The 27,452-nt window shown below is 33.8% G+C and overlaps 3 protein-coding genes and 1 long non-coding RNA gene across 6 annotated transcripts; 2 read left to right on the top strand and 2 right to left on the bottom strand.

Annotated features, from left to right (window-relative positions):
- Positions 1–1,544: 1,544 nt before the first annotated feature.
- On the bottom strand, positions 1,545–8,125 carry LOC105173559 (Peptidase M28 family protein). Of its 2 annotated transcripts, none has more exons than XM_011095344.3 (12): positions 7,178–8,125; positions 6,968–7,035; positions 6,529–6,610; positions 6,333–6,425; positions 6,046–6,198; positions 5,715–5,783; positions 4,339–4,429; positions 3,559–3,642; positions 2,417–2,505; positions 2,224–2,340; positions 1,996–2,136; positions 1,545–1,845 (listed from the first exon to the last, which is right to left on the bottom strand). In XM_011095344.3, exons 1-12 carry the CDS (start codon positions 8,123–8,125, stop codon positions 1,663–1,665), a joined length of 2,118 nt encoding a protein of 705 aa, XP_011093646.1. In that variant the 3' UTR covers positions 1,545–1,662. The 2 variants fall into 2 exon arrangements, with proteins under 2 accessions (XP_011093646.1, XP_011093647.1); XM_011095345.3 differs by having other exon boundaries at positions 4,339–4,426.
- Positions 6,023–8,669, top strand: LOC110012819 (uncharacterized). Its single transcript, XR_002288026.2, has 2 exons — positions 6,023–6,135; positions 6,243–8,669. It is a non-coding gene; the product is annotated as an uncharacterized LOC110012819 (long non-coding RNA).
- Positions 8,670–10,212: 1,543 nt separating this feature from the next.
- Positions 10,213–15,950, top strand: LOC105173558 (putative pectinesterase 53). Its single transcript, XM_011095341.3, has 5 exons — positions 10,213–10,647; positions 12,019–12,208; positions 12,561–12,767; positions 13,794–14,035; positions 15,717–15,950. Exons 1-5 carry the CDS (start codon positions 10,268–10,270, stop codon positions 15,862–15,864), a joined length of 1,167 nt encoding a protein of 388 aa, XP_011093643.1. The 5' UTR covers positions 10,213–10,267; the 3' UTR covers positions 15,865–15,950.
- Positions 15,951–21,796: 5,846 nt separating this feature from the next.
- On the bottom strand, positions 21,797–24,039 carry LOC105173557 (protein IQ-domain 26). 2 transcript variants are annotated; one of them, XM_011095340.3, is made up of 4 exons: positions 23,890–24,039; positions 23,155–23,716; positions 22,742–22,951; positions 21,797–22,637 (listed from the first exon to the last, which is right to left on the bottom strand). In XM_011095340.3, exons 2-4 carry the CDS (start codon positions 23,572–23,574, stop codon positions 21,963–21,965), a joined length of 1,305 nt encoding a protein of 434 aa, XP_011093642.2. In that variant the 5' UTR covers positions 23,575–23,716; positions 23,890–24,039; the 3' UTR covers positions 21,797–21,962. The 2 variants fall into 2 exon arrangements, with proteins under 2 accessions (XP_011093642.2, XP_088731747.1); XM_088875621.1 differs by having other exon boundaries at positions 23,155–23,721; positions 23,890–24,019.
- Positions 24,040–27,452: the final 3,413 nt, after the last annotated feature.

Below are 27,452 nucleotides of genomic sequence, written 5' to 3'. Positions count from 1 at the left end.
CCTCAATAAAAAAAATTACTTAACATAAATATATATTATATTTCACTAACAAACAAAATACTATATACATACACATATGTATATATATATCTAAATATATATATTAAAAGACATGATTTGACAATGAACAATAACTACTATCTCCCAAATCCCAACATCAAACCTATACCACTTATTTTATAATATTTTATATTATATCAAAACACAAATCCAAACATACCATCTATTTCAAAATATATATTTACTTATCTCTATTTTTCTTTCTCTACCTCCAAAACACCCAAAACATTAATCCAAACATAATGTATATGTTCACATTTATAAGAGTAGTTTAGTTCAAGAAAAATTATTTGACCTGCAATAAATCAGTAATCAGTCAATTAAGAGTAAATTCAATTTTTTTATCAATATAAGTAAATTTAGTAAATTTTGATTAAAGAAGAAACTTATTGTTAGAATAAAACGTACATAAAAAAGTATTAAACATAAATTTTAAATTATAAAAAAATTATGTAGAATTACATTAGAGAGAGAGGATTGTAATTATCCTAAAAATTACGGTGCGCCGCAAATTACTAATCTTTATAATTTTATGGACGCGCGACGACGTGGCACGACGGCGGTTTAACCAAATTACATGATACCAGTCAGCGGCTTTTGGTTGCAGCAGAAAGAACGGGGCTTTAGTCTTGTGATGCTCTGCACACGCAACCCAAATTTTCGAGCTTCAAATCCCATTACCATGGCAGCTCCACATGTACTATCCCTATTCAGAATCTCTAAACCCTAGTCCAACTGTAGATAAGCTCTCCGTTCCATCTCGTTTCTCAAAAAGTTCAGAGAACAACTACTTCTTGTAAACGAAAAAGGAGGAAATTTGAGGGAGAATGGGGAGTAAGGTGGAGCGGAAAATGCAGTGGGGATGGAATACTATTTTCACGGATTTTTGCCGTCGATCGTACAACTTGGTGATGAAGGAAGTGGTTGGGAGGGGCCTGATTCCTCAAGTCCATAAGCTGCAAGCATGAGGAGGTTTGGTGCTCGTCAAGGTCTGACTTCAAGCGCGGTGACTCTGTCGGTTTGTGTGACTACGGGCGCTGCCTTCTCCAACTTCGACCAGTCCTGCTTCTGGCCGGTTTGCAGGTTAATTCGTCCTTGCTGATCTATCGGAGGTTTCTATGCGACGCCTTATTCAATTGTTTTTTCCAGGTTTATTATGCTTTAAGGATTCTTGAAGTATCCTTGTCTCTTGGATTTTGTTAGTTGATTTGAACGTGCTGCATATATTTTCTTTACACTGAATATTCAGGTGAATAAAGATGCCTATTACATGTTAACTTAAATATGCTGCACCTAAGCCATCAATTATGTTGATTAATCGCATTAGTTCTTATTATGCATTCCTGAGGGCCAAACTTTCAGCTGAATGTGTCACTGAGCTTTCAGTAAACCTGGTCAGCATTCTGTCCACTCACTCCGATGTATATTAAGATAATATGGACCTCACAACCATCTCAATTTTGTTAAAATCAGGACTTTGACAATTTCTTGCAAACATTATCAAGCTTAAATGGAATTTGGCTTTGTAACCGTAGAGAACACAAATCTTTGAATCCAGAAACTAAAGTACAACCAAAATGCTGGGTGCAGTACAACATATTTTCATGTTAATTTACCCTTGAGGCATAGCGAAGCTTGTGTAATGACTCTAGCGACTCTCCAGATTTCATGTTGTACAGAATGCCACGAGTCAGCAGTATTTAGGTTCTTTGCCTTTTCAAGTGCATCATCTATCCCAGGGAAGGACGTAGATCCATAATCATTGTGCTTTGACGGTGCATAGATCTGAAAGACAGGATCAGATTAGGTGCATTTGTAATGCAATTTCAGTCAAAAGAATTCATCTAGTCCTCTCCTGAGAGCTGAAGTTATGAGAGGAAAATTATTCATTACTACAAAAATAATAATTTCTTTTATGTTAAATGTAGAACCTACCAAATGCTTATACCACGATCTTCCTGGAAGTCCCTCTCTGTCTGTAAATGCCCGTTCAGTCATCATGAGTCTGTCATTCAACTCTCTTACTTTTTGACTGTCTTTGCACATTGATGTCCAGCTTTTGCTTCCTTCTAGTGCCTATAAAATTGTATTTCTGTTAAATCCACCTCTACATGCACGTATATAAAGTATCATGTATTCATTGTTGTGAAAGTTTGGATTTACCTTTCGCTCCTCATTTATCTTAGTGGCTGCTGTCTCCAGTTCTTTAATTGACTTGACCAGGGGAACAAGGGTTATGCCTCTATTTGCAACTTCATCTTTCAAACTTTCTACACTTCTCTGTTCCAATGGGTATGATACATTGGGTTCTCAAATACAAAGATAAAATGCAATTAGTTTTACTTCATTCACATACCTGAAGCTCGAGAGCATAAGGGAGATAGTCAAAAGGAAGAATTTCGTTATCTGCTAGCTTGAGTGCTAGTAATCCCCAAATGCTTGCCACTGTTTGTACATACAATTAACGAACAAATCAATTTGAGGTACAGCAAACTTCGCTGGAATTATGTCGGGTTTAGTATTCATAGACATGAAGTTCATATGTCGTTGAGTCCTCGCTCATTCTAAAAACATATAAAATACATTTACTATTGACATTACTTAATTGGTCGGAAAGTTTCTCCCATGGGTTAAAGTCCACATTGAAAAACCTAACTCTGAGTTCTCAGCAATTAGTTCAAATCCATATCTCGAACTTTCTTAATCTCTTTAATTGCTATTGTAGCTAATCACATTATCAATGACTGAAAAAATGTAGTGAAAGGGTATCCCCACATCTGGAGGAAATACTTTTTTCTGTGTTTATAGTTAACTAACTAAATGTTGCTTTTCAATATGTTTATCTCATCAATCAACCTGTATGTACTGAAAGGGTACTAGGAAATTAAAAAATGAAATGTGTACTTGTCTTAGAAATTCTTAACTGTTCAGATAATTTCACAATTATTATCTCTTCCTCTGTTTCTCATCCCTGCTGTAAAGTCAGGTTTATAAAGTCTTTCGAGTAATTAGTTGATCAACTTTCATGTTCAAGACATAGTTTGACCAATAAGCTGGTTGATCAGACGCCTGGATATTTTAAAATACCCAGCAAGTTGAGATGTGTGTGGACCTACTATCCCATGATAGTAAACATTTGTATAAGACAACTCAGCAAATTACCTTTGAATATATACAATGTGAAAAAATATGGAATAATAAAGCCAATTGCACTTTTGCGTAACAGCTTAAACTTTTACACAATTCTCTGTTTATCAGCAGTTCTCCCAGAAGAAGTATGAAAAGTGAAGTGGTGCAGAGGGATGAACTTTTCTAGAACTAGGATGAATGTCCAAACATTTGGATGCCGATGGAGACTTTTTTAACATGTAGTATGTTATCTGCAATCCATGTAAACATTAATTTGAAATGACATGGCCTAAATGTACTCAATGACTGTAAAACTTCCATAGAAACTATGTAAGCAAATGAATATTCCTATTTGGATGAAAAACAAACCTGCTACATGCCTTTGAAACATCGGATCACCAAATTTGTTCATCCAGATAAAGTCGTCATACATTGAGTGGTAGACTGGGTAAGCTGCAATTGAATTGTTGTCATGAAGAGTCACATAAGCAGATTGCTTTTGGGGTTGTCATGGATTAATTCATATAAAGGCTGATAGCTGGAACTCCATCCATTCCTAAGAAAGGTGATCTAAAAACTTCTTCTCCTAATTTCTTGATAACTGATTAAGCATTGAAAGGGGAACAGGGCTGCTGCTTTATTAATAGATAAAGTCCGAAGCATGCTTAATTGTTAAAAGCTTTTCTTAGAGTTAGTAAATAGTTTTTCTACTTTGTGTTAGGATGACAATTTGTCAAGTGTATATAGGGGTTTATGGTACTAGATTTTCAAGAAAGCTATGAGCTTGTGAGACCGAGGTTCATGATTATAGCTTTATTTGAACACTGTCAGGTTCAAATGTACAACAAAATGGCCCTTGTTGCTTAAACAAGGTTTCATTTCAAAATTTGAATGAGAACCAATGCGCAGGTTTAACACAAGATGCAACCCTTTAAATGATTCTTTTTCATGGTTCTTCTACACTCATTGCCATAACTATGCTGCAGATTTGCTGGCTTAGTTCTTTTTGGTATGTTTGATGATTTCATATTTCGCTTATTATTGGGATCTCTGCTAAGTGGCATTAAGTGGAAGCTTGCAAAGTTACAGTAAGCATATTGAAGAGTAACATTAAGAGTGTCTAAATTGCCAAGGACATTGAGTGATTACCTTCTCCAAAGGATATGTCAGCTGCTGGAACACCAATGTGTTGCACAAAGGCTGAATAATCTGACCCTGCACCTCCTAGCCTCCCAATCTTCTTGAACAACAATTAGCATAACATTCACACGGTGCAACATATTATCTAAAGGGTTAAGTAGATCTTACACCCCTAATACCATTTTCATCAATTACCCCCTGAAATTGAAAAAGGTTTTCAATTACCTCCTATCCTTTAAATTTGAAATAAATGAACTAAATACCCTCGATTATTAGTAATAGAAAATAATCACTTAACTTCTCTCCACTAAAATATATCAACTAATTCCGTTTCCAATTTTATTCACTTATTTTCTGGAATAAATTAATACAAATTATTTGAACACTACATAATAATTTCATACTTCATTATATAAACATCATTGTTGAAGTTCTGCACGTGTTTGCTACAAAAATGGTTTGGCAGTATTTAGTACTTCTGGACTGATATAAATTAAACTTCTAATTTTTGCCTATATGAACTAAATGTAGTTTTGATGATAAAATTACTATTCATTTTCTTTAACACAGTCTATGATATAAAGAGAGGCTTATGTGTATTTAAACATTATCATTTGACAATAGAATGTATAGTTGGTATTAAATTTAAAAATAATCAATGGAAAACATGAAATTGTTACATTCAACCATATCTTATGATTTTTCATCAAAATTATTATTTTATCTTTATTTTTAAATAAAATCATTACTTGTTATCAGTTATTCGTTATTATTGTAACTTGAATAATAGTGAATGATAAGTCTTAAATAACCTAAGCATATAATATGGAAATATGATAGATTTTTATGTAAGAAAATGGATAATAATTTCATTAACAAATAACAACTGGTGTGATGGGGCAAAAATTAGAAGTTCATAAACTCATTTCAATAATAAGAAACAAATCCCAACTATACTTTCCACATTAAAATTAGAATATTCACAACAACTTTAAAAATGGTGTTATATGATTTAGATCAAATGATTATTTTTTAAGTTATTTAAATTATAGTTCACTTTTTTCCCTTTATTAACAAAATTAATGAATAGAGTATGGAATATTTTGTCTTTTTATTTTTCTTAATACTCAAGGCTGTTTGTGCCCATTAATATTAAATTTAATTATTCTTTGATGGATGGGGGTCATATGAAGGTTTACAGTTTGTGGGTGTAATTGATGAAGGTTGATGTAGACCGTATTTAAGATTCAGATAGTTAGAGCTTTGCAGGTAAATATGCATAATTCTATGATCTTCTGCCTTCTCCATCTTTCCTGTTAAACACTTCCCATAAGTGAAAAAAAGAAAATGTAGGTCTCTTCTCTTTTAGGTGCTTAAACACTTACCGCAGGATTATCTGTGGAGCTAATCCAGGAATCATAGACAGTTTGTGATGAGTTGTCTGGGTCCGGAACCTTAAAAGAAGAGAGGATTAGATGATAGGATTAATAATAATTATGTAACTTATGAATCTACAGATGTGCTAATGAAATCTTTATCAGCTCATGAGTTTTCTATATGTTTTTGATATGCTTCTGTGATAGTCTACACCTACTTGTAGCTGCGGAACTTTTAAGGAACTTTTGGTGGTGTTATGCTTGATTGTATTTGATTTAGTCTTGATTCACTGATCAAAAATACAACTCATTGCCAGATGAACATTTTTCAGCTTTCTACCTGCTTGGCAGCTTGTATGAGCAGTTCGTCAAGCTGTGGAGTTGCAGAGGCTTTAAATCCAGCTCCTCCAACTGCAATATCGACATTCAAGTAAGCTACAACTCTTGAGGCCAACATTTGCCTGTTCTCTTCAACCCATTCTGTTGATCCTATCTGAAGGACATAAAATTTTATACTTATTGATGCTGTGAGGACAGGTTTACTCTGTGTGCCTGTGTGCAAGCAGACATGCTCACACATATGAGCTTTCAGGGGCTGGGAGTTAATAGCTAGAGTTTGAGCTAGACCAGGCCATACTCCTCTGCATCCCAATTGCAAAATATAATTGTCCGTCGAGGTTTCCACCCCTTTTTCTGAAGCTTCCACAACCTTTCTGCAACCTGTGTTTCATATCAAGTGAGGTTGTATAATTATGCTTTAGAAAAGATGAAACTACTCACTTATCAAAAGATCATGGAGGAGGTGGTATATAGTTATTATTACCTCAAGCAGGCATGCTGTGCCACTGTTGGGATCAACAGCTCCGAATGTCCATGCATCCCGATGATTTCCAAGAATGACAAATCTAGCAATTGTTTCTAATTTAGTGAGTGAAAAGTATCTTTAAAATTAGTATATGTTTTTTTGCATGTCTTGAGCATTCCCAAAATTTATAATTCTAACAAGAGATCATAGACAGATATCACCAAACTGTATTCTATGTTAAAGTTACTCGGTATGCACTCTAATTCCTCACTTAATAAGGAATTTCATTATGCATCTTGTGCATCCGAGAGTATTCTTTCTAGTGAGAGCCTTTATATGGCTACTCTGGGTTGCATGTAAAATTTTGAGTATGGATATCTAAATGATGGTCTATGTATCATGTAGTAGAGATTTAAAGAATCATTCTTGTCTCTAAGAGAAAAAAGATACAGAACACCTGTCAGGTTCTTCTGCTCCTTCAATGATCCCAACAACGTTCTCAATTCTGCTTAGTACTTGTTTCCCCTGTAAAAAAAGAGAAACATGCATTCCTCCGTCAAGGTACTTCAAATTTTATTCACCCCCTAACTTTCACTTTTCTTCAGGTAATATGTGATTGATATTTAAATGACAGAAGATGATCATCTGGTAACCCACTAGCACTTACGTTGTAAGTCAAGTTCACAATTCCTGGTCCTGGGCCAATTCTATAAACAGGGGCATCCTTTCCTCCTTGCCAAGCATCTGATGCTACTTGCCCACCAATGGACCGAACAATTGCATCGCCGTCAGCCCAGGAAATGGGTAAAGAAGGTATAAGTGGAACATCTCCCGCCCTCTCCACCTCCTCATCCGAAAGCCTCTCACATCCCTCAGTGCTTGGCCATCCAGGTGTGGTTGGGTCGCCGGCTCCATTGTAAACTGAACCCACCTGAACACCACTGGGAGGCATCCACTTATCATCTGGAAACCATTTCACATCCCCTCCTCCACCTCCATAGTCCTTCCTATCTGTGAAAATCAGAACTCCAATGGCTCCTTCTTCGTAAGCATTCTCAACTATGTCCCCTCTGTAGATCTCTCCATACCTTGCCAATACAACGTTACCCGAAACATTTACTCCCATTTCTTTCAAGGTCACATAGTCTTCCACACGCCCGTAATTCACGTATACGACTGGGCCAACTGCCGTGCCTGATTTAGCATATGCATGGTATGTGGGTTGAACTTCATTAGCCACATCTGCATATGGGTCACCCTCATAAACCTCCTGTTGGAGACTGAACTTGATCGGTGGGTCCGGAGAAGGGCGAGTTAGTACTAAAGAACGCGATACTGGGTAAGTCAAGGCCGTATCATAAGACGCTATGTGTGATGGAATATTGTAGGAAGTGAGGGTGGACAGAACATAGGCGGCAGCTTCAGCATTCGCTTCGGAACCAGCAACATGAGGGCGACGAGTGAGCATGTAAAGATGGTTTGAAATGGATTCATTGTCTGATAAGGAATTGGATATGAAGAGGGAGTGGTAGGAAGATTTTTGAGGGAGTGGCCAAAAGTGGAAAGAAAAGGAAGTGGCTATGATTATGAAGCTTGCAATAGCTGCCTTAAACATGGGGTGGGACTGGTTTTGGATTCCGGTACTTGGAAGTTTAGTTAGGAAGAGTATGGCCGTGGGAGGGTTCTGGTTGTGTTGCCGAGTGGTGGAAGTAGTACTTGGTTATAATAATATAATATAGCAGAAATGAAAGAGAAAGGTAGGTAAAGGCCAAATGGTTAAAGAAAGATAGATGTCAAGGTATCATAGGTTTCGGCTTTTTGTCATTTATGATATGGTTGGGGTGTGTAATTCAGTGAATTAGGTCTTATCCATTCATTTATTTTCATGTTGGGCTTTTTCTGGGTTTTGGTTTAGGCCTCTGAGGTGCTAACAGGTTTGGGTTATGGCTGTGTTGGTGTTGGACTTGGAAGATGGGTGTCGAAGATGACAGTGTGCATACATGGGCTTGGTCTGAAGATCCATGAATGGTAAACACTTGCCGAAATCGTATATATTTGGAAACATTTCATTCACAGCTTAGAATGGCTGAGTTCAAAACGAATGACTGACTTGAAAATGGAAAAAATTCACCATACGATAATAAGACGATATTTGTCTCTTCTTTCTTAAATCATACAAATTTCATCGGACACAATTGTTTTTTTCTTTTTTCTTGGAAAAAATAATTCCAGACGCTTACTTATGTGTAAGCCGAAAGCCTCAGATAGTAATGCATCATTGGGAATTAAACCACGTTGTGGCCCTACAGGCTACAACTATTAGGGGTGGTAAAAAGTTTTTTAAAACAGCCCGACAGTGTGAATCAAATCCGAACTGTTTTTCTTTTATTGATTTATATCTTTTAAATCGTAGTTATAAATTTATAATATAATCGCGCTACATTTATTGGCTTTGTTCTTATTTAGAATTAAAAAAATTGTCAGACATCCAATTACATTGTTAAATATATAATTAATTTTTTAAATTATATATATAAAATAATGGGTAAATTACTACGACTTCTCCCAAGGTTTGTCATAATTATGAATATCTTTTTGTTGTTCGAAAAATTACAAATGGCCCTATGATGTTTGATGTAATTATATAATTTTTGGATGGGGTTATGAAATTATCAACGTTGTCCTTGTTGTATTATTTTTTTTTTTTAAAAAAATAAAAACTTATAAAAAAAATTGAATTGGATGGATGAAAAAATTTTAAAATTATCCACTTAGTTTATAAAAGAAATTAGAAAATTTTTAAAAATAAATAAAATTATAATTCTAATCCACAACGACATTTTGGTTAGTTCACAACAAAAAAATGGATGAAAATCTAACGAATTGAGCTAATTGTTAAACAACCGTTAAAATTAAGGGTATTAGTATTTTCGAACAATGAGCATGTATTTGTAATTATACCAAATTTCAGAAAAGATCATTATAATTTATCCTAAAATAATTGATAAAGTTAATTAATTGTTTGGAAAAATTTTGTATTCAAATTATAGAAGCTCGAAGTTCATATATTATCAATAAAACAGCTTCAACTATATACAATCTCGTGTTTTGTTGGTTTCAATGTCATGAAACCACCAAATTGTCCAAGATTGTACTTTTAATTTTAAAAGTGATAATTTAAAAAATGATAAAACGATTTAAAAATAACTTAAAAAAAATAAAAATTGGAGCGTAATCTCCCTTTAACAACTAGTGCAATTCAACATTGATATCATCGGAAGCACCCGTGACCTCCCATCCTCGTCCCATCTCAAAAAGAGAGGAGACCACTCATTAGTCTAATGAGTGCTCTGCCCTCTTTTTCAGATGGGATGAGGATGAGAGGTCAGTCATCAGTTGTTTGCATAAATCTCATACTTTCTCAATCCTTTGGTTTTCTCAAACTTTTTTATTTTCTTATACTACAACAAAATATAATTTTAATATCTAAATATTAAATCATCATCAATCACTATCAATATAACATTCACATACCCAAATCTTTAATTCAAATTAAATTTGATCGAATCAAACGAATCATAATACAACTGCCGTATACTTTTTATATAATCCACGGCTCTCTTTAAATTTGTATATCTGCATCTGCATCTACGCAGGACAAGTGAATATATTTGACATATGATTGATTCGAGTCTGACCAAACTCGCTTCGGACTAGAATTTCCCCCCACATTCCACCCTTTAAAAACGCTTTATATATGAACTGCAGCATACAGGCAGTGATCCACATCCTCCACATCCCATCAACCATGCATACCCACTTCTTCCACCTTGCAATTCTGTGGTTAGCACTGGGCATCAACGCAAACCAGAATGCAGTGACTTGGGGCAAAGGCGTGATGAACAAAACACGAGTTGGGTGCTCAGAAGAGCAATTCTTGAAGTGGGTTGAATTCGTAGGCAGCCTCAATCATTCCCTCTTCAAGTCAGCAAAGAATAGGGTGTTCCCTTCATACACCCTCACAGTTGACAAAAATCCAGCACTGGGAGACTTCACATCAATTCAACAAGCACTTGATTCTCTCCCTCCCCTTAACCTACTCAGGGTTGTCATCAATGTTCATGCTGGGGTTTACACGTACGCCACCACTTCTTTAATTTTCATACACTATTCATGCTTTGTTTGGCTTTATTATTAGTTGTTTCTTTTGGGTTTTTGTGTATTTGGTAGACTGCCAGACAAAAATAGTCCGGAATACACGACTCGTTCAAATTTGAACTAGTCGTACGGCAAGTTCATAATACTTGTTGTATGATTGGTGTACGATTTGGAAAAAGTGACCAATCACATAGCAAATACGATGATTGGTTTGATTCGAATAAATCTGTTTTGGACAAGAATTTTTTGAAAAATAGAAATGCATGTGTGTTTTTGAGTGTTTTTAAGACAAGGAAATGCTATTTTCCGTACCATGACTTGGTTAAAGTATGTTTTCAGTCTAATTGTTTATGGAATTCTTGAAAATAATCCTATAATTTGAAAAAATCATTTCGGTCTTTCAGCCAATTTTCATTACGGAACTAAAAGTGAGAATTTTTTAAATTAATTTATAGAATTATTTTCGAGAATCCTTAAGCAATGGGATTAAAAGCATTCAAAGCCTAAATTATAAAACAAAAAATGCAATTTGCTTTTTTTTTTTTGAAATATGTTTAATTTTGTATTTCGTATTAGCGTAAGATAAATAAAAATAAATTAGAACACATTAAATTGTGTTATATAAAGACATAAGTTGACAAACACTTAGAATATTTTTAGTTGTTCGGACAGTGAAAAGCTGAGAGCAGATTGTAAAATGGATTAAAGTTCATGCAAAGGGACTATAATAAGGAGAAGTGCCAATTAATTAAGTGGTTATGATTTTTCTAGAATATATTTGAATCAATAGATTTAATTGAATAAAATATTTGAAAACGAGATTTTATATGACTTCATATAAAAAATATTTAAAAATTCATCAATATTAAAAAAATATACTTTAAAATGAGAGTCAAGGATTTAAAATTTGAAAAATTTAAAATCATTCAAACAAATTCAAAAAAATATTATAATAAATTTAAAATTTATAATTTCAGATTCATCGATCCATGTATAATCCTAGAATTTTCTTTAATTTCTAGAGTACATACTTTAATAATTAATTGGAATTAAAGCTATAATGTTGCTCATAATGTTTAATAGAAAATCAAATTAAATAATATTTATATATCTATCTACGCTATATAATTCCAGATCCATCGATCTATATGTAATCCCTAACCATTCACTTTCACGATTTTCCCACTATTTACAAGTGGTAAAAATTATTTTCTAAACCAGTTATTTATTTTTAATTAATATTTTTTTCTCTTTCTCCTACCCCAAATATTCACTTTTCAAATTATTTATTTTTTAGTATAATTATTTTTTCTACAACAAAAATTTTACTAAAAAATATTTAATTTGTAGGGAGAAAGTGAGAATACCCAAATTGAAGTCGTTTATAACGATAGAAGGAGGAGGAGCAGAGAGTACAATAGTAGAGTGGGGGGATACAGCCCAGACGCCCGGACCCAAAGGCCGCCCTCTTGGCACCTTCGCTTCCGCCACTTTTGCCGTCGATGCCCCATACTTTATAGCCAAGAATATTACATTCAAGGTATACTATATGCACGGAAAAATTACAATTTTAATCCTGTAGCTGTATGGGATGACAATTATAGTTTTGTATGAATTCAATATTTTTATAAATTTGTCCTGGAATTTCAAAAGTTTCGCATGTCACATGCATGTTACACACACATTCTCGGCTATTTTAGTAAATTTTGACTGTTTTTATCCGCAATGTACGAAGTTTTTAAAATCACAAAACAAAGTTGTCAAAATAAATTCATATAGGACTAAAAATTGCCACCATGTATACTTAAAAGATTAGAATTACCATTTTACCTTATGTGTACTGAATTACATGTAGGTTTTTATGATTTCGAAATTGAACTAATTATATGCAGAATACGACGCCGGTGCCCCGAGCGGGAGAGACGGGGACGCAGGCAGTGGCGTTCCGAATATCGGGGGACACGGCGGCGTTTGTGGGATGCAAGTTTCTGGGCGCGCAGGACACACTGTATGATCACTCGGGTAGGCATTACTACAAGGATTGCTACATTGAAGGATCTGTGGATTTCATCTTTGGGAATGGCCTTTCCTTGTTTGAGGTAATGTACAGGTTTATTTATTTTAATATTACATAATAATAATAATAATAATAATAATAATAATAAATGTAACTATAATTAAATAACTAACAAAAGTGTGGCGAGTCGTGGACCATCGCCAATTTTTCTTTTTTTTGAATTTTCTATACTGTCTCTCACTTCAAGTTATAATTCATAATCTATAAGAAAATTTTGGTAAGTTCACGACAAAAAATAGATAGGGATCTAAGGGGGGACTATCGCATTGGGTTAATTAATAGACAACTGTTAAAATTAGGGGGTACTAATATTTTTTCAAATAATAAGAAGATATCTGTAATTATATTAAATTTCAGGAGAGCTTATTGTAATTTAACATAAAATAAATAAAAATTATATTTTTAGTTCTATAAGTATGAGGATGGCAATTTAATTTATAATCTCAAAAATTTCACTCATGAACGACAAAAATGGTCAAAATATTATAAAATAGCCAAAAAGTGCACAAAATTAAGATCGTCATGCGACAAAAATGGTCAAAATATTATAAAATAGCCAAAAAGTGCACAAAATTAAGCTCATCATGTGAGCTTCCCGGGGTATTCTTGTACTCAATATGCGGAATTTGTAAAATTACCATACGGGATTGCAAAATGAAACCATATAAAACTAAAATTGTCATTCCTTCATACTTATTGGACTAAAATTATAACTTATCCCCTTAAATAAACTAACCTAAAAGTGTAAGTCTTGACCACACTTTGAAAAAATTGCCACGAAACGACCAAAGTATTTGCAAAATATAGCTTTTAGTTGTGACCCATTTCCGACAATTTTGAGGCACGCATGACTAATGCTATTGACATCGCACGCAAAAACAACGACTAATAACCGTTGCATATAATTGTACTTAACGATGATTCGTTACGATTTTACTTTTAACTATGATAAATTAATCACGACAAAAAAACAAAAAGAACCATATATATATATATATATGTGATGGGGTGAGCAAAAACATGGTTGAATATTGAGATGTGAGAGTAGCTACAGGAGTGCGAGGTGCATGCAGTAGCAGCAGTGACAGGTGCAGTGACAGCACAAGGGAGGAGCAGCATGTTAGACGACACTGGCTTTTCCTTCGTCAACTGTAAAGTAACAGGGTCAGGCGCACTGTACCTGGGGAGGGCATGGGGTCCTTTCTCTAGGGTTGTTTTTGCCTACACTTACATGGATAACATCATCATCCCAAAAGGCTGGCATGACTGGGGCGATCCCTCCAGACAATTGTAAGTCTTTTTTCATTACCGCACAATATTCACAAACAAATACTACATTTCACTGTCTCCTCCCACCACTATAATTTACACTCCATACTCCTCAAATTATGTCTAATTACATAATTATTCTCAATTTTACGTTGTAATAACAATTTTTTTCTCTATTTAACGATATATTTTTTACATATATAAATATTTTTTAAAATATATTATACTGACATTCCTTTTCAAAAGGAAAAATTTTAGTACGAATTAAATTTGTCACTGATTCTTTCTTAACTGTACACCAATCACACGATATATTAATTTAAATTTGATAAGGAGGGAAGTTGCTTTATAGTTGTGAGCGTGGGACGGTGCCTGTGATTCTACTAAAATTCATGGGCGACCACTAGCTATAGCCTGTTTCTCTCTTTTGCAGGTCTTTTTTTGTCAGAGATAAGATCGGTATCTATATGCATTGGTAAATTACAATAGGCTTTGATGAAATTTGATATAATTATAAATATTTTTTATTATTTGAACAATTATAAATATCCTCTTGAAATTACAAATATACGCTAACAAATATTTCCCGGTGACAGCCCATTGTAGAGGATATTTGTAATTTTTCAAACAATGGAAGAATATTTGAAATTATATCAAACCTGTTGTAATTTACTATATGTAGAATTAATGTAGATATACTATTTAAAAAGTATAAAGTGACTTCTTTTTATTGGTAAAATATATGCGGAATTCTATTAATAATATTCTATTCATGCAAGTTTAAAATTAATAAAAATTATTTAAGAAAATGTAACTACAAAAAAATGGTTTTAATAGTTACGAAACAATTGGTTGTTAAATTATTAGCAAATAAATTTCTTGTAGATGAGCAACGAATTTATAAGAATTTTTCTTGTTAATTAGCTCGACTATATAGTATGATCGAGGCCAGTCCTAGGCCAGATAATAGTATGATCGACTATATAGTCAATGTTGTTTTAGGCCAGTCCTAGGCCAGAAAAATATTGTTTTAGGACTATATAGCTCGACTATATAGTCGATCATACTTATTATGGCCTAGGACTATATAGTCAATGTATTGTGTATGATCGACTATAATAAGTTGTTTATTTTATTTTTTTTTCTCTTTCATTGATTAAATAAATATCATAAAAATTTAAATTATACGTATGTATTGAGTATGCCAGATAATTAATATACACATGATTTGTATATATTAAACGCAACATAAGATGAAACATTATATGAAATAAAAAATTCAATCCGCAGATTTAGAGGGTATTTGGGTATAGTGTCAATAGTTCATAAGATGTCCTAAACATTTTTAAAATCTTCATATGATTGTTTTAATTTTGACCTTATTAAGTAATTATAATCATGTTAATTATGAGTACTAATACGTCGAAAAATTTACTCTTTTTTAATTTTTTTCTATCCAAATACTTCAAAATTTTATTTTTTTTAAAATAAAATATTGCACCTTAAAATAATAATATATTTGATTAATTTGGTATTTTCTACTCATATACATTCTAAATTAATTTATTTTATTAGTTTTAATCAATCATTTATTATAATATATATTATTTTATTTTATTAAATAAATAAATATAATAAAAATTTAAATTATGCACGTACATCCATCGAGTTGAGTCAAGTACTAAGTATATATGTATTGCAGGACTGTGTTCTATGGACAGTACAAGTGTAGGGGAGCAGGGGCAAGTTTTGCAGGAAGGGTTTCATGGTCGAGAGAACTTTCTGATGAAGAGGCTAAACCCTTTATTTCCCTTTCTTTCATCGATGGATCTGAATGGATCAACCTATAATCATGTATGTCAGGGTTAATTATACTTAGATCTATCTAAAAATGCGAATAATACTTTTTCTAGAAAAAATTAAAATTATATTTGCACTCGCTCCAAAAATTTATCGTTTATATCTAAACCTCTTTTATTATGATTTGAACGAAAATGTAGACTTTAACAAAAAATAATAAATAAATTACATAAATTTTTAATTTTGCTTTCCATTTAATATTCTCATGTAATAATTTTGTATTTTAAAAAAAATAGTAATATTAATCTCACTCCATATATATATATATATATATATTAAATCTATCCCTTTATAAATATAAAAATATATACGAGAATATTAAATGAGGGACAAAATTAAAAATTTATGTAATTTTTTGCCGACATCAGTATTTTCTGTCCAAATTTTAACGAAAGGAGGTCATGTGTAAACAGAGAATTTTTGGAGGAGGTATAAGTGTAATTTTAAATTTTTTTAGAAGAAAATATAATTTCGCGTTTTTAGAGAGAGTTTAAGTGTATTAAAGCACAAACTGCTTTTCCTTTTTCTTTATGAGAAAACCAATATCTTCATTAACAGTGTTAGGAAGATGTGTTAGATCGAAGAACCTCGCAATGTCGGTGATACATGGGATGGAATTTGAAGATTTTAATGCTAAAAATTAAGGTTTTTCTCTTACTTGTGTATCTGTATTTTTGCGTTTTAGTTCTTTATCTTTTCAGAATAGCAAATAAATCCTGTAACTTTTAATTTTTTCCAGTCCCGTTCTTTAGTTATTGGATTTTGTAAATATTTTCAAAATAAAATGTGTGCCCGGCACGTGCTGGTTTTTGTTTGGGGCTTTTATTTTTATTTATCAGTTTAATAGATCAAAATCGGAAAAAAATAACAATTATAGTATCTAATTGCTAGTTTAAAAAGATGTCAAACTGCAAGTTATACGGGACAAAAATTATATTTAAACCATCGCCTAAAGAACTCAAATTGTTATGATGATCAATGTTTTGATATTTAAATAAAATGATAGTAATTCTTTGACATGTCTTGAGCTGGATTGAAAAGGGATAGGGTTTGATTGTGAACTTGAATCCCTATGAGCATAAACCAGATCAACTAGTTGATATGAGAGTGGAACATGAATTTTGATCTACACTTGTATCCATTATACCCTCTTAGTGAAGCTCACATGTGGAGAATTGCAATTTCTGGGATGGCACTTTTGATTCATTTGAAATTTATTTCAACAATAAAAGATAATTTTATTTCGATAAAAAAATAGCACGTTTAACACATTTATCATCAGAAATTACCAATTCTGTCAGAAAATGTATCCATTAACGATCGTTACACGACATATACACGACAAAAATAAATTCAAATGAACCAAAAGTACCACCTTTCCATACTCTTGTTGGAAAAACTATTAAACTTATATAAAATAGTATTGAATATAAAATCTAGGGATAATTACACTTTTCTTTCCTGAGTTTAATGTAATTACACATAGGGGCCGTATAATTTGAAAAATTACATCTAGTACCTTTGAGGTTTCTTTTGTCTAACAAAAAATTACATCTTATAACGATGAAGATATACCTCTTCACATGTATTAACGCGTGAAAAAGTATGAGGGTAATTTGATCATAAAAAGTTTATTTGACATGCAATAAGTCAATAGAGGGTAAATATAATTTTTTTTATTTTTTTGTTAATATCAGCAAATTTGATAAATTTTGACTAATGGAGGAACTTATTTGTTAGAATGAAGCAAACATCAAGGGTGTTAGATGTAATTTTCCAAACCACAAGGAGTTTAAATATAATTACACCAAACCTCAAGAAAGGGGAGTATAATTATCCCTAAAATCTAACAAACTGAAAATATCTTGGTTTCGTGTGTACTTCAAAAATTGCGAATAAACAATAAAAAAATATTTTAAAAATTCTATATATATATATATATTTATAAAAGTAATTGAAGTTATTAAAATTAAGTGTATATATATATATATATATATCCCCTTCCTTATGTTTCTGATTGTACTTGGAGTCAAGAAATAGTGGTAAAAGTAAATGAAGGATGCTATATCCAACCAAATTTGATCGTACACAAAGTAATAGCTTGAAAATAAATTCTACTTACTGTATCATTAGTACACATCGTAATTACGATAGTCGTATGATTTGTTAAGTGTAGTTGAACTTAATTTAGCCAATCGTTGTGATCTAGTGATTAAAGTCGAACATTGCTGCATCTTTGATGTGAGTTCAAATTATTGTTAAGACATTTAATGGGGCTAAATTTACGTCTCGACTTGTATATTTCATTTGGTTAGCTTTTAGTTCTTGATGATAATGGGTCAGTTATAGGAATCTTGGCGACACATATGCCGTAGGTACAATTGTCATATAATCCAATCACTTCTCAGCAATGGCAGCAGCATTTCGGCCAAAACTCTTACTCGTCCTCCGTGCCAGTACACGTCTGGGAAGACGGATCTTGAACAGGCCTGGAAGCAATGGGGTTCTATTAAGGCGACGGAGATTTTACTCGGGCTGCCGGTAGTGGCCGCTTTATTCCTGCAGATGGTCTTACTTCAAAGGTGCTTCCGGCGTTCTAACAAGTATGGAGGTGTGATGCTGTGGGATAAGTACTTACTATGATGATCAGAGTGGATATAGTGCTGCAATCAAGAACGACGTATAAAAATGTTGAATTTGCTGTATGTATGCAGGGGTGTGTCTGTGTGTGTGCGTGATATTCTACTATTGGTGCATTGTAAATGACATCTGTTAAAATTGGTAAGATTTCTAACTTTTCTGCCCATCAGCAACCAAAACAAGAGGAAGAAGAAGGCACCATATGCAATAGGGAAGGAACTTTGCGGGCTATTTAAAATCTGATGGAAGTCGTGTTTTCTGTTCTTATTTAGTCATTAGCGCTTTCATTAGTTCCTTTAATCGCCTTTTGTTTTAGCAATTTTTCAGTTCTCATTCAGTTTTGTTAGTTACGGCAGTTCAAGCTTCTTGAAAGCTATATAAACGAGCTACTCTGTATTTTCTTTGCAAGTGAGAATAATCAATAGACTTCCCTTTTAAAATGCTTTTTCCTGGATTTTAACAATATCTATATATGTCATTTTGTGAATGAGAAAACTTTGTGATTGGCATTACTACCTTTGCTCCTTTCTACCTAAAAAACAGGGTAATAAACCGAAATGGGAAAAATGTAATTTACAAAAAAACTCCTGTGAATTTTTTTTTGCAAATTAGTCCCTATATTTTTAGAAAATGAAACAAATTACCTTTGATAGGGGGTAATTTTTTACTTTATTTTCTAAAATACAAAGGGTAATTTTTTATTTTTTTTTCATAAGAATTTTTTTGTTTATTTCTCATATGATCGTGAAGACCAGTTACATTTAACCCAAACCGAAATATGAATATTTCAAGAAGTAATAGATGAAATACAGAAAGACAAGTAGGATGACATTAATTATTATGCTAACATATTTGAGGTGTTTTGCAAATTGATATATTTGGTTTTGGTTTTATTTTCAATAAGATTGATAGGTATGATCTGTTGTTGTTTTTGTCCGCACTTTTGGTTGTTTCCTTAATTTTAAAGGGCTTTACTGAAACTTTTTATATAGTTTTCTTAGTTGTGCTTTTGCAGTTTAGTCCCTTAATCTACTAAAATTTTGTCGATTGTTAAGGAATGTGTTGGGCTAAATTGTTTGTAGGAAATTTTATTCCAGACTGAATTCTATTAAATTTAAATTAATTATATGTCAAGTGTACTATATATTTTTTTAATATAATTAAGAAAAAATGATAAATACATAACAAATATATCAGAGTTGCTCTATAATTAATTTGGTTCGATTAAACTTAATTTGGATAACAACTTTTCATTATCTGAATACTCCCCAACCATGTGACAAAAGCAATCGGAAAATAACAAATAGAGACAAAAACCACATTCAACCCACAACATAACGATTACTGAGCTTCCTATATATACATCCTCATTTGCAACTAAAAGGAGATTTGTGAAAAATAAAAATATTAATCTATTATATTCTAATTTCATACAACATAACGATTTGTTGTGTTTTATGGAGATAGAGAGAGAAAAACAAATATAAATAAGTATGTGTTAGAGATAGTATGTATGTTTGAATTTATTTTTGGAGATAATTTAAAGTAAGTATTGTATGCTTAATGTTATGTTTTATGAGACAAAAATTATTGTTCATTGTCAAATCACTGTCAAATCATGTCTTTTTTATATATATTTATGTATATGTGTGTGTATATATATATGTATTTATGCTAAAACAGTTAAAAACACTCAAATAAAGTGTTTTTGTATGATGACAAACATTGAGTATGTTTTGACTATTTTCGAAGATAACTTGAAAATGAAAACAAACATAGTGATATAAAATCAAATATTTTCAACTGCCGAGGATGACTGTCAAAAGTCCGTTCCAAAATTTTCGACTAACGTCATCTCCCATCAAAACTGTGTCTGAAATATTTATTTACTAAACTTTTTGAGGCGGCCTTTATTCCTTCCGAACTGTGTTGATAATTCCACCGAAAATGTAAAAAGTGTCGACCGGCCGTCGTTATGGGGTCGGGACAACAATATTACACTTATTAGTTTAAGGAAATAAATGCTGTCTCAAAAATAATTTAACGGGACAAAGCGTATTAACTTTAGATCAGTTATTAAATAATCAATTGATCACAAATAAATCAAAAGATTAAAGAACTTATTTTCATACATTATAGGGAATGAACTATTTTGAGATAGAGGGAGTGTCAGCTACTATCTCTCCCATAACATTGATCATAATTTCAGGACAAAAATGTTCTTATCATTTAGCCCTTTTAAAATATATTATTACAATTATTTCCTTAAAAAATTGAATTATCGTAATTTTTTTTATTAAACAAGCTTGTTCAAAATTTATAATCTTTATAATTAGCATAGAAACCTAAAACTCTATAAGCTTATCATAATTTTACATTATTATTTGAAAATTTACATATTTAATGTTTTGGGCTGTAAAATATATATATATATATATGAACACTTATATGTACATTCTTTTAACAAAATATAGTCAATACAATTTTAAAAAATTATATTTAACTTATATATAAATTTTAAATTTTACAAAATTATCTATCTAATTAATCTATAATATCTCTATAATTTTGAGAGTAATTAATAATAATGTGAGCAAAAAGTTGTTTGTTGGGCTAAAGTCCAAACTTGACGCCTTCGGGTCTGATTTTCTGTAAGTCTTGGAATGGGAGCCCTTTTCCCATGGGCTTGGGGGTGTGTCTATGGGCTTGTGCAATAGTCCATTCTCCTCGAGGGCCATGCATGGGGAATCCTTCTTGGGCCATGTGCATTCTTGAGCTCTTTATTTGGGTTTTGTTCGAGCTGTACATATTTTAGAGGCATAAAATAATATGATATTTTAAATATTTATTGAAATTGAATATAAAATACATAATTTCAATATAACATAAATTTTTATTTTCATACTTGTATGTATCTTTGTACATATATAATTTACTTTGTAAAACATAGTTGCAGATATTGAACTTCTAAATTTTTCTATATTATATAATATATAGTAAACGTTGGATTCGAAAATATTAAACGTCTCACATTTTCTAACTCTCTGAGAAACGGGTTAAATGCAATTTACCCCATATGTTAATAGAAAAATGCAAAATATTCCAAGGTAAATTGTATTATTTTTTAAATAACAAGAAGATTTTTGCACTTTATTTTTTCACAAATTCTTTTTTATACTTTTTCATTAACATAGGGGCTGAATTGCATTTAACCCCTCAAACACTCAAATGTTTTACTTTTTCTCCATTGTCTGAATTTGTGGGCTCTGAACTCTTAATATCAGCACAAGAATGAAGCATTAATTTGACATGTAATATTACAAAAAAGTAGGCTCTTTACTGCTAATGAAATCTACTTGAGTACCATAAATGCTTCCGCAAATCTAATATGTTCTTGCCCGTAAGAATCTACACTACAACAACAACGTACATTTCTTCAAAACGTTTCTCAATTGGGGTAGAATTCATCTTCTCTAACAAAATCAGAAGACCTACCAATCTTCCCCATCACGGCGTTCTTGAAATTTATGGCTTCTTGTGCTTGTGAGCATGACCTCTGCATTCTCACCCCGCTAAGGCTATTCCTCGACTCCATCACTTCATGGAGTGACAACCTCCTCCTCGGGCCAGGCTCGGGCCTCTGTTTCGGAGCGCTCTGGGACCTGAGCTTCGCCTTGAACGACTGCGTCTTGGCCATGTAATTCGGGTGGTCGCCGGAGCTTCTGGAGTAGCTTTCCGGGCACACGCTCTTTGCTGGGGTGAGGGGCGTGTTGCAGCCGCAGGAAGTGGTAAATCTTGGAGTGCTCTGTGCGGTCGAGAAATGGCATTCTTCGCCGGTCAAACCCCACTCTTGATCCGGGAAGTTCCGGCTTTCTGGGGTTGGTAGTCGGGCCGGAATTCGACATGGGAATGGGGAGGAAGTTGCCTTTCCAAATGAGTACTCGCCGGAGTCTAGCATCCATGAGTTGGCCCTCCTGGATCTTGATCTGGTCCTGCTGCCCGTATCCACCTCCACGATTTTCGGGCTCTCGTCAAATGAATTCATGGCAGCCTCAGATGACGCCGAAAGCCTTCTGCTGTGCAATGATGTTGGATGCTCGCTTCTTGCATCATCGTGTTTTTGCTGCAGATTTATAATCAACCCAACAAATATATAGTTCATGACTTCCATTTGCCAAAGCAGGATGAAAAAATAAAAAAAAAATTAAACTGATATACGGGACTGACCAGGGGGGATATTCGGGCTTGAAGTTGAGGAGGAAAACCCTCTTCGTTGTTGATTAGCCGACGAATTTTCTGGGCCCGAACACTAGCTTGTGCTCTTATAAGGGCTTGCATGCTGTGAAGCGTGGCGGCAGCTTGTTTACGCACCAAAAATCCTCTCACCAGCGCCTGAATCTTCACCAATCCCTTCAAAGCCCGGAGGGCTTTTCGGGCCTGTTGGTTTTTGCGTTCCCAACACAGAATACGAACTCTAAATTACTAAATGACAACACACAAATCGAATAAAACCCATAAACAAATGGAGGAACAGAAGGGTTACGAACGAGTGACTGACTTTTTTAACTGATTTCTAACCAAGATTTTGCATTACATAAATCGAGCTCTGAAATCAAAACTTAATTAATGTACGTACGTACCAGGTATCCACGAAACACCGTTTGAATCTTGACAGCAGCCCACTTTTCCCGGCTCCCACCAAACACTGCCGTGCCACGTCCCTGACTGGTGAGCCGAACCACCGCCACAGCCGCCTGCGCCGCAGCCACAGCGGCATCAGCCGCCGCGGCGGTTGCAGCAGCAACCGCTATGGCGTGCTTGTTCCTCTCCTTGTCGGATTCGTCGTAGAAAGATCTCAGCCACGCAGCTTCCGCCGGCGTGATATTGGGCGGTATGGTTGTGGGGTTATGGCACAACGTCCCCACAGCGTCGTCCCTCCCCGAATGCCCAGCGCTCCAGCGACCCTCCTTTCCTTTCCCGTCACCGGAATACTCCCTCCTCTCCTTCTCTTTAATCTTTATCCCAAACAGGCCCTTCAACCACCTCGTTGCTCTTCCCATTTTAGTCGAATTTCCGCCTGATTTCTCCGTCCAATTCTTGGTGGAGCTACTCGGGTTTTGAGAAGTTGGGCAGGGACAACAGCGCTAAGGGCGCAGAATCTAGGCTGCTTCCATTTCATGGAAAAGCTGCCTTAAAAGAACACTGTTCTACAAAAAAGAAAAACAGGAATTCAAAAAGTAAATCTCGAATTCTACGTGTGTGGGAGAACTGAGAAGAGAGAGAAACGAGCATAGAGATATATAGAGAGAGAGACAGAGATAGTAGCAATTATTATTAACAAAGAGGGTTAAAGTATGAAGGGAAAACAAGCTTACAGCTTGCAAAGACATCAAGGATTTTCCTGAATCAGGGAAATGTTGGTGGGCTAACAAGCTGAAAACTGTAGGTCGGAAGCAAGAATCAAAAAAGTATAGGCAAAGGCATTGTGTTATTGGGCGTCAAAAAAAAATAAATATACACATATATATATATATATATATATATATGGATAGTAGACCAAAAACGGAAGAGATGTTTAAATTGTGCACCAGCCATTTCAGGAACAAACGCAAGCAAAATGGGATTCAGTAAAAAGAGTGAAATTGGATATAGCTGGCTCCACTTTCTTGTTTCCACTGCGCCTATAGGCATTATTATGCGCCACTAATACACAATTATTCTTACCAATTATATCAGCTATTCATTAGGCTGAACAAATAAATCAAACTTTTTGATATTTTTCGATTGAAATTGATTGATAAAAGTTTGTTTGGATTCGATATATTTAATGTAACATATCAAATTTTAACCAAAATCTTTGTTGGATAAACTATTTTCGAGCTCGATTTAATTAATGCTAAGGTAATGAAATGTACTTAAAAATTATCAAATTATTCGAGCTCCACTCATGTTAATTGATCTAATTGAAGCTGGTCTGAACTTGATTAGATCAATGAAAACAATGCAATTTACCCCTTTTTGATATGAAAAATGAGTAAAAAAACCTTCTGTGAAAAATTCAATAGCAATTTATCCTCTTATATTTTGAAAAATGAAGCAGATGACCACATATCTAAACCCTTATTTTTTGAAACATAGGAGGGTGATTTGCTAATTCTTTTTTCACATGAATTTACTTGTCCATTTCACATATTATAGGAAGATAAAATTGCACTTAGCCCTTAGATCAATAATCAAATTGAATTCAAACGTAATTTCTAAATTAGCTTGATGCAAATTCAAATAAACTTGAACTATAATGAGTTGTGCCCGAGTCCAATGGTATGTAGCCTTGATGTTGGTATTGTAAAAATGTTGTCTATCTAAATGAGGGTTTTGTCTCAGCGGGCTTTGAGAATTTCAAACTTTCAAAGAAGGAAAAGTGTTGAAGATGTAAAATATGTGGAGTAGGTTTGCAGGAAAAAACCTGTGTAGAGCTCGTGGGTACCTGCATGACAAGACAAAAATGTGCGGCTGATAACTGGCATAAGTACGTCAAGAAATCCAACAACACAATTTCGTTGGAAATTATATGAATTCGACTGAGAATTGGCATGTCAATCTCACATGATATATATAGAGTGATTATTATTTTTCTGAACAAATAAGCTAATATAGACTTCAATAATTATAAGGGTCTATTTGCAATGGTTTTTGCTTTATGTCCGAATAACTTATAGAAAAAATTAGAAACCTAATTAGTTATAGTGAAAATTGAGATGATTTGAAACAAAATGAAAAAAAGTAGAAAAAATTGAAGTGGATTTAGCGAAGAAGACATAATTTGTAAATTTTTTTCAGTAAAATGCAGAAATTAGTGAGAAGAAATTTATAACTTTTAGTTTAAATAAACTTAGTTTAAATGATTCAAAGGTGTACGTTGTATGCCAAAAACATATTCTTTTCATCTTACTCCATCAAAAGACTAATAAACAATTAAACCATTGTGAACGCCCCATAAGTAGAAGCTCATTATGTCCACGTGGAAGTCCTTTTAGGTAAAATAGAAAAATTATGGGATGATTACACATTTTTTTTAGATTTGATATAATTATACATAAATTTTTAGTGGTTTAAAAAAGATTTATTTAACGTGTAAAAGGGTGGTATTAAGTAAATTATGAGTAAATATAAATTTTCGTACAACTTTTTATTAATTTCAGCAAATTCGATGAATTTTTACTAGTAGGGTCTATTTAAAAGAAGGAAACAAATATCAAAGGTACTATGTGCAATTTCTCAAACCACAGGAGGTCGACGTGTAATTACACCAAACCTCTAGTGATCTTCTCTATCGCTCCTTAGTGATCTTCTCTCTTTTCATGGGAGTTATGGACGGCTTTTTGCATGGTAACCGCCTTGGGTTCGCGTGAGAGTGGCGGTTTTCTCTTTGTTCAAATTGTTCTTGCCGACAATTGTTTCTCTGGCGTCTTTAGTCTTTTTCACTTTCTCCTTTCCTGCTTCGTTTTTATTTATTAGGTTTTCCGTATATCTCTTTATTTAGTTTCTTCTTGTTCTAGAACTTCGGTACTGTAGTGGTTTCCGCAGCTAAAATTATTTTTGGATTCCTTGGTAACTATCTTTTCCAATCTGTTTATGACTGTAATTGTTGGCTTTGGATCCTGAGATTGAACGGATGGTTAAAACGTTTTGGCCCGGCGGTGGGAATTATGAGCTTTCTGTGGTGGCCGAATTCTTACTCACTGTGGGGTTAATTTTGAGGCTGAGTTCTACATTTCTACGTGCTGTGAACCCGGGCAAAGGGATTGAGTTTACCAACATCAGTTCAAATTGATTTGTAGTATGTTGTAATCATTGCATGGACAAACGTAGGCTTCTGGGGGGGCTGTCCATGAATTTTGGGAACAATTTACCCCTCCTCTATGCTATCGGTGCAAATGAGGACCCCTTCACCATGGAGTTGTTTCTTGTGACTTCACTGTGTGGATTGAAGCTACCTCAGCTTTGGCTTGCTTATTGGAAGCAAGGTAGGAATTGTGAGAAAGTTTTTCATTCATTCTGTTATGGCATTGGTTGCCTCCCTCATTCCGTGCTCGAATCGCTACTAATGTATGTAAGTCGCAGCTTTTAGTGACTATAATTTGTTCAAAGGATGGAAAAGAAGTTGTTGTCTCGTTTCAATATGAATGTTTGAATACTAATGTTTTTTATGTTGTATTCTATGCCATATAGCAAAACACTGCAAGCTCCAATATGCTGATGGTTTCGTTGATCCATGCCCGAATTACACTGTATGGCTCTTGGCTCCAAAAGTCATCTCGATTTAGGGAATCGTCCTCTCCCTCTCCTCAACCTGATTCTCTCAAGGGACCAAATATTTTTGGAGGTTTTCGGACACTGGATGTGCCTGTCTCTTTGTAGTGTATGGATTCGATTTGTGGCAATGAACTAAAAGGTAAAGTCGTCCACTAAGAGCATAGTTCATACATTCCTACTACTTGATTTCCATCTCCTCAGGCAATATCAACCACGGATATCGAGACTCTTGTTAATATGCCACTTCCAAGTTATTTTCCCTCCACAACCGTCTATGGTGTGGCCTTCTTTGGGTGTCACTCCTCATGGTAGTAGACATGGTCGGAGTACTATGGTTCTCTAGTTTGTAGAGGACAAAAGCGTAGGATGCCAGGGAGGCTCTGTTGGTTTCTACTCCTGAACGTGTTCAACTGAAAAATGTTCTTCTCTATCTTTATTATTGACAGAGGTTGCGGAGTAGCCCCCGTGCCCATTATGAATTCCTTATTCTGGAACTATTAGGGTTTGGGAGGTTCCCTAAAAGTTTAGAATCTCGGTCGTTTGATATTGGATTTTGATCCTCTACTTATTTTCCTTGTTGAACCTAAGTGTCGAAGAGCAAAGATTAATGCATTAAAACACA

The sequence above is a fragment of the Sesamum indicum genome, linkage group LG11, assembly GCF_026168435.1.
Source record: "Sesamum indicum cultivar Baizhima isolate 11 linkage group LG11, ASM2616843v1, whole genome shotgun sequence".
NCBI lineage: Eukaryota > Viridiplantae > Streptophyta > Magnoliopsida > Lamiales > Pedaliaceae > Sesamum > Sesamum indicum.
Note: the sequence above shows the minus strand (reverse complement) of the source record. Positions and strands in the feature narration are given on the sequence as shown.

What these genes read in the sequence shown, in the direction of transcription:
- LOC105173559 (XM_011095344.3), bottom strand. Translation starts at nt 8,125, where the DNA reads ATGTTTAAGGCAGCTATTGCAAGCTTCATAATCATAGCCACTTCCTTT. An exon ending in GCTCCACAGATAATCCTGCG is followed by an intron (nt 4,430 to 5,714) that starts GTAAGTGTTTAA and finishes TTGTTGTTCAAG; the next exon opens with AAGATTGGGAGGCTAGGAGG. An exon ending in CTTATGCTCTCGAGCTTCAG is followed by an intron (nt 2,341 to 2,416) that starts GTATGTGAATGA and finishes CCATTGGAACAG; the next exon opens with AGAAGTGTAGAAAGTTTGAA.
- LOC105173558 (XM_011095341.3), top strand. Translation starts at nt 10,268, where the DNA reads ATGAACTGCAGCATACAGGCAGTGATCCACATCCTCCACATCCCATCA. An exon ending in ATGGCCTTTCCTTGTTTGAG is followed by an intron (nt 12,768 to 13,793) that starts GTAATGTACAGG and finishes ATGTGAGAGTAG; the next exon opens with CTACAGGAGTGCGAGGTGCA. An exon ending in GGCGATCCCTCCAGACAATT is followed by an intron (nt 14,036 to 15,716) that starts GTAAGTCTTTTT and finishes TATGTATTGCAG; the next exon opens with GACTGTGTTCTATGGACAGT.
- LOC105173557 (XM_011095340.3), bottom strand. Translation starts at nt 23,574, where the DNA reads ATGGGAAGAGCAACGAGGTGGTTGAAGGGCCTGTTTGGGATAAAGATT. An exon ending in CGGTGTTTCGTGGATACCTG is followed by an intron (nt 22,952 to 23,154) that starts GTACGTACGTAC and finishes AAAAACCAACAG; the next exon opens with GCCCGAAAAGCCCTCCGGGC. An exon ending in AAGCCCGAATATCCCCCCTG is followed by an intron (nt 22,638 to 22,741) that starts GTCAGTCCCGTA and finishes ATAAATCTGCAG; the next exon opens with CAAAAACACGATGATGCAAG.